This window comes from Cupressus sempervirens, chromosome 5 (assembly GCF_028749045.1).
Source record: "Cupressus sempervirens isolate cs-2001-9-10 chromosome 5, ASM2874904v1, whole genome shotgun sequence".
Taxonomy (NCBI): Eukaryota; Viridiplantae; Streptophyta; class Pinopsida; order Cupressales; family Cupressaceae; genus Cupressus; species Cupressus sempervirens.
In genome coordinates this window covers 150,233,829-150,243,032 of record NC_143122.1, presented here as the reverse complement: position 1 = coordinate 150,243,032, position 9,204 = coordinate 150,233,829, and the positions used below count along the sequence as shown (strand labels likewise).

Sequence of the window (9,204 nt, the reverse complement as noted above, 5' to 3'; positions counted from 1 at the left end):
TGGCCCCCAAGCCATCCTATACGGTAGTTACTGTGATTCCTCCTGCTTCCACTGAAGTGTCAGGGCCTGCTAGCATGGAGACGCCAGCGGCTTTTGTTGCACTTGTTCTGGTTTTGCAAGTTTCAAACCCTGTTGGTTCGCAGGGGATTAAGGCAGCCGCCAGGGCCTCATCCTTGGCTAGGGCTCATTCTCCCCTTGCAGTCTCTTCCATAGTACCACCAACAACAAGGCATTCTCACAGTCCTCCTGGATGTGTAGAGATATCAGGGGTCAAATGACAGGCTGTAAGTCTAGAGGATTTCCCGTCTGACTTCCACCCGATTTCTACCTTTTTGCAGAATATTTACTCCTCTCTAGAGGATGAGGATGATATGGAAGAGTTCACATGAACTTCCTCTCTTGGAATCTTCGAGGTCTTACAGACCTCCCCAAAAAATTTTATGTCCGAGGTACCCATCATAGACTTGGGAATTTAGATTTTCTTTGCCTGCAAGAAGTTAAGATTTCTGGTTTCATGCTTTCTGCTGCATGTCGTGTCATTTGGTAGGATAGCGTCATGTTTTTTTCTCAGCATGAAGCTGGCTGAGGTGGTGTAGTTACTATCCTATCACCTCGCCTTTATTCTGCTATTATTTCGCATGATTTTGACCCCACACACCATATTATTTGGCTTTTTCTTTCCATTAACAATCATTCTTTTGGAGTCATTAATGTTTATGTGTCCAATGATGTTGTGGAAAGGGCACAAATGTGGGTTTGGCTTGCTGACAACCTGCCACTAGCTACTTGGGTCCTATGTGGGGAATTCAATATGGTTGAAGTGGTCTCTGACAAAGATGGCATTCTGCCTTTCCGTTGGATAGTTGGGGAAAGAGAAGCTTGGTATTACATGTGTCATATATTGGGCCTTTTTGATCCCAATACTAGCTGTCATCATGATAGTGGGGCCTGACACACTTGGTCATATTTTCGAGCCGGTCTTGACTGCATATTGAAACGTCTTGATCATGCTATGATCTTGGTGCAATCTTTTTTTTGCTTTTCTAAAGATCGTGATCTACCTGTCATTCCCCTGATAGATGTGACGTTGTCAGACCACTATCCCATTTATTTTGGCATTGTTTGGCAAACAGCTATCCCCAAAGTGGCCAAGTCTCAATTCTTCCTCAACATGTCTGTGTTGTTGCATGCTTCCACCATCTCCCACATACAACGTGTCTGGAATTTAGAACCACGTCCACATTCCCATCAAGGTTGGATTCAATGGTGGAATGATGCCATTACCAGAACAACTCATTTTTTGCGCATCTATGGGTGTTAGCTGGCAATTTTCAAAAAATGGTCTTATGAAGCCAACACCCTTGCCCTCAAAAAAGCCTCTAAAGAACTCATCTTCAACCCCTTTGATGTGGATCTTCAAATTCAGCTTGCCAAGCTTTGCCATGAAAAGAAAATTGTTGATAACTATGCTACCTGAGGAGTTCAAATCAAAGCCTGTCTCCACTGGTTGGAGGCTGGCGACAAAACCTTGAAGGAGTTCTTCCAGGCTCTCCGAGCCCATCATACCAATGTTGGGATTAAAAAGATAAAACAGGGAACTAATTTTCTTTCCAGTCTGCTTGACATCCTGCAAGCTTTTTTTCTTCACTATGAGAACATTTTTGCTTCACAGGGTCATTCGGTTGCTAAGGAGGAGGCTCTCAGAAAGTGTATTACTGTTACTCCAAACCGCCTCACGGTTGAGCAACGCACTTTCTGTGAGCAACTTCTTTCCCTCTGAGACCTTAAAGAGGCAATTTACTACATGGTGGATGACAAATCCCCTGGGTGTGATGGATTTCTCTATGAATTTTACAAACATCTTTGGGAGCAAATTGGTCCTGATCTGCACAAAGTCTATCTTGAAGCATACCATTCTAAAAGCTTAGGAGCGATCATAAATAAAGGCAATATTAAATTCATACCTAAAGCTGGTGATCCTGAGGACATCTGCAACTGGAGGCCCATCACCCTCCTAAATGCGTCTTATAAGAGCATTGCTAAGGTGCTCTCTCTCAAAATCCGCCATATGCTTCCTTTAATTGTGCGGCCTGAACAAACTGGCTTCATCAAATCCAGGTATATTCTTGACAACATCATTGATGTCTGGGAAGGTATGGAATGGACCCATAAGTCCAAGCAGAAGGCTATCTTTTTAAAGATAGATTTTGCTAAAGCCTATGATCGCATTGAATGGCCTTTCATTTTGGCTATGCTTTAGGCTCTGGGTTTTGGTCCCAATTTCCTTCAGTCCATGGAGATGCTCTTTGGTGATGCTAATGCTTGCATCACCATCAATAATTCACAATCTGAAGCTTTTGGACTTTTTTGTTCTATCAGACAAGGTTCTCCATTAGCTCTAGCACTTTATGTCCTTGCTGCTGAAGGTTTTGGTTATTTACTTGCTCACTCTATGTCTTCAAGACTGGTCTGTGGCATTTCCTTGCCTGAGTGTTCCTCCTTGTTAGTCAATGGTCATTTTGCTGATGATTCTTTTCTTACTCTTCTTGAAGATGAAGAAAACATCAAAAATGCTTTAAATTGTCTTGACACTTTTTGTCAAGCCTCTGGCTCTGCCATTCAATGGCATAAAACGCTCTGCTACCGACAGTCTTTTTTGCCAGCTCCACCTTGGCTCAGCCAATTCCAATGGAAATGGGTTACTCATGGAGAAATTTTCTTCTTTCTTGGTATTCTCTTTGCTTTCCAAGCTTCCCCTGTGGAACTTTGGAATGTTGTGCTTACATAGATTAGCAAAAAGCTTGATTATTGGATCACTAAGCCGCTTTCTCTTGCTGGTAAATTCCATATTTGTTCTAAGATTTTGGCTTCCACTTATGTGTATTATTCTTCATGTTGGGCTCCCTCAAAAGCTTCCTATCTCAAATTAGAATGTTTTCTTAGAGATGTTCTTCGGGCCTCTGGTTCTGACCATCATGGTTTTCACAGAGTTGCTTGGGATTTCTGTTGTCTCCCAAGGGAATCTGGGGGTCTTGGCCTGCTTTCCACTCGAAAGCAGGGCCTTTCCCTCTGTGCTAAATGGATTATCAGAGCTATTTCTAGAGATGAAGCCTAGAAAATTCTTGTCAGACATTGCATCTCTTCAGGCTTCCCTGCTAACAGACCGACGTGGAAGGGGATTGGTTTTCAGACCCTTCTCACTATGCGTGAACCAATGGTCATATAGGGCTCTTTTGTTATAAAGAGCATCTGGAAAGCCTAAGAAGCTGTTAAACCTTGGCTTCCTGGGCTGGTGATGAGTTTTGCAATAGGCTATCCTTAAATCAACAGAACATTTGGTGGTCTCCCCTATTTGCCTTCTAGGGTATTCCTCTTGCCAAGACCCAAGGTGCCAGTGCTTTGCGTTTCTTTAAACGTGGCATCTGCACTACCAAGGACATTTTTTCAAGAGTCACCATGAATTTCAGGTCATGGGAGGATATGCAAGTTCAATACCGCCTTGTTCATGCTGATCGCTAGACTTATGACCTTCTGTTGTCTTCCATCCCTATGCACTTACTTCATAAAGTGGGGATTCAGTTTGTTCGTCCTTGGTGGTATGATTAGAAGTGGTTTCCTGCCACTCCATTTACCAATTATAAGCCCAATATGGGATACAAATGGCTTTCGCCCCACCTTCCAATGGTGTACACACTTAATCAATGGTGGCATTTGCATTCTTCACTTTCTCAATGGAGAAAACGGTTCGACACAATTTGGAGTGCCATTACTGAACCTAAGATTGATCACTTTTCTTGGTGCCTTGCCTTCCAAGGTCTTCCCTTGGGGCCTCATTTCAAGCACATTGGGGTTCCTGATCCCAGATGCCCTTTCTATGGCCAACCTGAGTCCTTTTTGCATATTTTTTTGTCTTGCAAGCGTGCTCAGAATTATTTGCACTGGATTTGTGATTTTTTCAAGCCTTTCAAGCCCGAACCTTTTTCATGGCACATAATCCTGCTAGGTGATTCCCCCAAATTTCCTTGGAAGTTTTCTCAGATTTGGCATACTTTCAAGATGGAAATTTTATTTTCTCCATGGAAAGATAGAAATGCAGTTTTATTCACTCACATTTTTTTGGATGTTAACATTGCAATGTACACTAAGGCATGCATTTGTAACAATGTCATTATGCAGATACAGGTGCAAGCTAATAAAGTTTCCCTAGAGGTTGCCCACTTACAAGAATTGTTAAATCACTGGGGCAATGCTCCTTGTACCATTGCTAGAGTGCCTCCGGATGCCTTGGCTGATGCCTCCTTGTCTCACGGTCGCCATTCCAGACGCCAATCCTTTGGCCGCCATTCACACATGCCACGCTCCCAGGGTCCTCGCCATCGCTCTCCCAGCAGTGGTCATGGCGGGTGGTGGCGCCGCTCTGCTTCCCCACCGCGTGGTGGTTCTGGCTGGTCCCCGGCTCCCCCCCCTGGGCAGGCTTCTGGCCGGTCTCTAGCTCCTCCCCTTGGACAGGCGCACTCTGGCAAATTTCTCCGATTGGCCTTGGCAATCTCTCCTCCGCCGCCAGACAAGAAGGATGCGGAAACTGCAACTACCCCAGATCCTGCAGATGCTGCTGACGGCTGGACTGTTCTTAGTTTGCCTCACAATCCCACTAATGCGTGGGGATTTCTTGATAAAGATGATCCTCCTCCCTCTGTTGGTACTGCCTTGGCAGCTTGAGGTTGTTTATAATGTTTTTTTTTTATGAATAGTTTATAGTTTCTGGCTGTGGCCATATTGTTTATTCTGGCTTTGACCGATTGAATTCATTCGCGAGGTGATCTGTATCCCCTGGCCCTTATTTGTGAATTGTAATCTTAGTAAATTTATTAATTGAAAAGGACTATTCATCAAAAAAAATTAAAATTAAAAATAATAAGAGAACTTTGATAAATTAAATATTGAGGAGTTTATGATCATGTGAATCAAGACAGGAGGATTTGCATACAAATGTAAGAGAAGATAAGTAGAAACAGTGATGCGCAAATCAAGAAAGCTATTTACAAACATAATAACCAAAATAAAGTCATCGACAAACCCTCTTCAAAACACACACAAAGCATAATATAGTCATCGACGAAGACTTTTGACAATTATGAATTAATGGTAACAGCAATGTCTATGAAAGCTCTTCTAAAATATAATAACCAAAATAAGGTACAGCTGTTAAATAATTAATAATATTACAATTTTCAAATGTATAATGATAATATCTTGACAGAAATACCTTGTAAAGCAGCTTAGACAATACACTTTCAACCTTGGTTTGCGTAACACACTACCATCTCTAACCAAGCCCACCGAGTCATATTATTCTAGATATTAGTTTCACATGCGTTATGCAGATTAACTACTTAAACAAATCAAAACAAAATGTAGTCTCTTAAGAACAAAGTTTCTTCTTATAAACTGTAATGTTAAGATCTATACAATCCTGACTCAGAGTACATCATGATAACGCGATCTAGAGCTATTGGGTTATATTTATAACTAACTCTAGGAGCTTTTGAACATCTTCCAGATCATTCATACCCTCTGTATTGATGAAAAAAGGGGAACCACATCCTTCCATGATGCCTCAATAGTTGCAGAGCAACAACTGTTCAATAAAACTATGGACAAAACCAACTTGTCCTAAGCATTGGCAAGAAAGATTATAGGCATACCATATATAGCAACAAAATTCATGCAACCTAACTATTTCATTTTCACCATACCTGATTTAGAAATATCCAAGATGACATCAAATCTTAACAAAATTCCGGGCTGGGCTCTAAATTCAAATCGAAAATCTTCACGCTCATGCACTTTTCACTTCGAATATCATCCTCCACATATACTCCACATCTGTTTGTATTCTTTTTAGCACAACAATTCCTATCCCTTTCAGCTGTTGAGGGCAAGTTAAAAAAGTCCTCCAGTTGGAAAACAGGCTTCCATGGGGATTTCACAATTCCTGCAGAAATTGAATGCATTCTCTTCTTCCTCACAAATCTGTTCAGAGCATGAATTCTTTGCACAACAGCGAAAAACTCTTCTGCTTCATCTGTTTTCTGAAGCTTGCTCTCCTTATCCATGGCGACTTCTGGATCTTCATAAATTTGATAACAGTGCAACTTATTATTTGGGCCTTTTGAATCCATTCTAATTGCCACCGGAGCGTTTAAGTGAATGGGTAGATAGAGATTAGACTCAGTGTCTGATATAACAGAAAAGACTCAACATAAAATATCATCACACACTACGTCACATGTGGTCTTGTGCTTAAAAACCATCAGACAGACATAAAGTTATATTCCCGCTGTTAGTATTCTGCATAACTAGGTTTCAAAGACAGATTCCCATCTTTATCGAAAAGAACAATTGAAACCAGAAAGCTTTATCAAAGAAAATCCACAAACCAGCCCCTGTATTCTTGTCGGTGAGAATCTGTTCACTAAATTAGCAAAAATCAAATTGCGAAAATTAGGGTGGAAAGAAAAATGAGAAAAAGTGATTAATACTGTTCGCTGCTTTCCCAATTAGTTAGGCAACAAAAATCCTTTCCTGTGCGATGGTCAAAATTGGTAAGCAGCTTTCCTCTCTCGCCAACGAATGCGTCTTTGTGCTTTATTCATTGGCTATCGTAAAAATAAAGAAAAGCAAGAGCTCCATACCAAGCAGGCCTGGAATTTGACCGTCACCTCTGCTTGTATATGATTTTTTTATGACAGCTAGAATTTTTTTATGCCTTTCATTCTAAGTTTTGATAAAAAAATTGATTGTCAATTTTCATTTTAATTTTAAATATTTTATAAATTAAAAAATAATAATAGTAATTAGTAATATTTGCAAAACTCTCTATAATAACTTGTAATTATAAATTAATACTATATACAATATCATAAAAGAAGCAGGTTTCTAAGTTTATTATATTGTATTTCGATAAGATTATAAATTAATATAAATATGCATTCACCAAAATAGAAGCATAACTAAACAGAAACAAAAAAATAGAAACATCTATAATATAAAATAATATATATTTATCATACATATATATTATACAAATTATGAAATCACATTTATGTATAATATTAAACATAATACTAAATTACCTATAACAAATATTGATGGTTTAGTAATAGATTTAGTTGTCATATTGACAGTTCTCTAAAAAAATAGACTATCAAACCATATGATCTTACAATTTTTTAACCTATCATATACGATTAAAAAGTGCAAAACGACCAATACAACCATCAAATTCTAGGCCTGATACCAAGTTCCAACACCAAGAACCAGCTCTCTATTTAATAGTAAATTTAAAATCACATGATAGTTATTTATTTAAATATTGAAAAGAAGAACCATTTTGATATCTTTATAGTAAATCATATATATATATTTTTTATTATAATTTTTCTAAACATAAATGAATCTGTTAATAATTTGCAATATTTGGTAGTCTTTCAGCATTGAAGGAATTTATCATGCATGATGATGAGACTTTCCATTTGATGTACATTACAGGAGACTTTTCAGTTCATGTATAGGAGCAGTTGCATGATTTGTATAATTGAATAAAGGGAAAAGAATAAGTACTTTGGTAAATTTTATTTAGATTTATAATTAGATTAGGTTTTAAATTTAAGAATATGTTTAATTAGTGTTAGAGTTAAGTTTGGATAAGATTGGAGTTAGGATTATGATTAAAATGTATCTTAAATTTTCAATATCATGTAGGATTAGAGCTATGGTAGACAAAAATTTCTCATAATTAATGCCAATAGTCATTCTACAATGGCGGAATGGGGGAATGGGATGGTGTGAGCATGTTAATGTTAGCTTTTATTCTTTTAAGTTAAATTTGACAATCATCTACATGTCAAAAGTTTAAATCTTATTATAAATAGAATATAATTTTTAAAATAATTTAATAAATACCACATAAAATATCTGTTTAAATTATAATATTTAGAGATATAAATCATTATTTTTTTAAGAAAATAAAATTAAAAGGTTAAGTTAGTAAAAAACTTAATAAGTGGAGATAAAAGAAATATAAATAATTTTAGATGTAGTAAATTAAATTATAATTATTTTGTAATGGATATCTATTGGCATTTCTTTAGATAGATTTATTTAAGATATCTATACTAGTTAATTACATGTTGTAGTATTAGGTTAACTTACTTAGATTTTAAATAGGTTGAGATTCAATTAGTTTTGTCTAAGTGTTAGAGTTATGTTCAAAGTTTAATTTATTGGAGAAAATTTTCGAAGGTATTGAAAACTCACTTTTTTTAAGGTAAGGGTTCAATTTTTACTTATGATTTAATAAAGATTAATGTCAAGTTAATCCTTAATTTAATAAGATATATGGATTTATATTTTTAGTAGGTGAATACCATTTTGAATTCATACACGAAATCAAATTAAGTTAGGATTCACATTATGTTTAATGCTTAAGCCATGGTTAAGGTTAGATTGTAGTTACATTATGATTAAAGTTTGGATTAGCATTTAACCTAGAATTAAGGGTCTAGAAAAATGATTAAGGTTAGAATTAGGATAATGGTAATTGTTAGGATTGGGATTCTGGTTATAGTTAGGATTTACATAATGGATAGTTCTAAGAGTTGTGAGAATATAATGACCCTAGAATAAGTTATTAGAATATAGATAAATAGATGCTTACATTATGTATTACGTTGGCATTTCAACACATTAATTTATTTTAAATAAATGATTGTTATAACTATGAAAATAAAAAGATGTAGAAATTAATTTACATCTATGACAAACATTTCTAAATTTTAATTCTTTTTATGTAAAAAATCAAATTATAAAAAGTTTAAAAGTAAAATCTAGATACAAATAAAATCTTTAAGATATGTAAACATTATTTTTTTGCATGTATTTCATTTTTTTAATCTTAATAATTACGTTGAAAAAAAAACTTATAAAATATAAATAAATATATATAAGGTACATTTAATTTTTTCTTCTTCCTTGTAAATCATTCTAAATTTTAAAATTATAAAAAAATCTATTTCTAATTTTTCAAAATGAATCATATCAATTGAAAACTAAAAAACTAAAATATAGTCTTAGATTTAAACTTTCTATATTTTCTAGAAATGTAAGAAGTATTTCTATTCTATTTTTTTTTTGGATTCATAT

General features: G+C 36.1%; 1 protein-coding gene across 2 annotated transcripts; it reads right to left on the bottom strand.

The window, feature by feature from the left end:
* Window positions 1-5,159: 5,159 nt before the first annotated feature.
* LOC149554909 (uncharacterized) lies at window positions 5,160-6,367 on the bottom strand. 2 transcript variants are annotated; one of them, XM_089833553.1, is made up of 2 exons: window positions 5,757-6,367; window positions 5,160-5,651 (listed from the first exon to the last, which is right to left on the bottom strand). In XM_089833553.1, exon 1 carries the CDS (start codon window positions 6,180-6,182, stop codon window positions 5,790-5,792), a length of 393 nt encoding a protein of 130 aa, XP_089689679.1. In that variant the 5' UTR covers window positions 6,183-6,367; the 3' UTR covers window positions 5,160-5,651; window positions 5,757-5,789. The 2 variants fall into 2 exon arrangements, with proteins under 2 accessions (XP_089689679.1, XP_089689678.1); XM_089833552.1 differs by having other exon boundaries at window positions 5,160-5,638; window positions 5,757-6,366.
* Window positions 6,368-9,204: the final 2,837 nt, after the last annotated feature.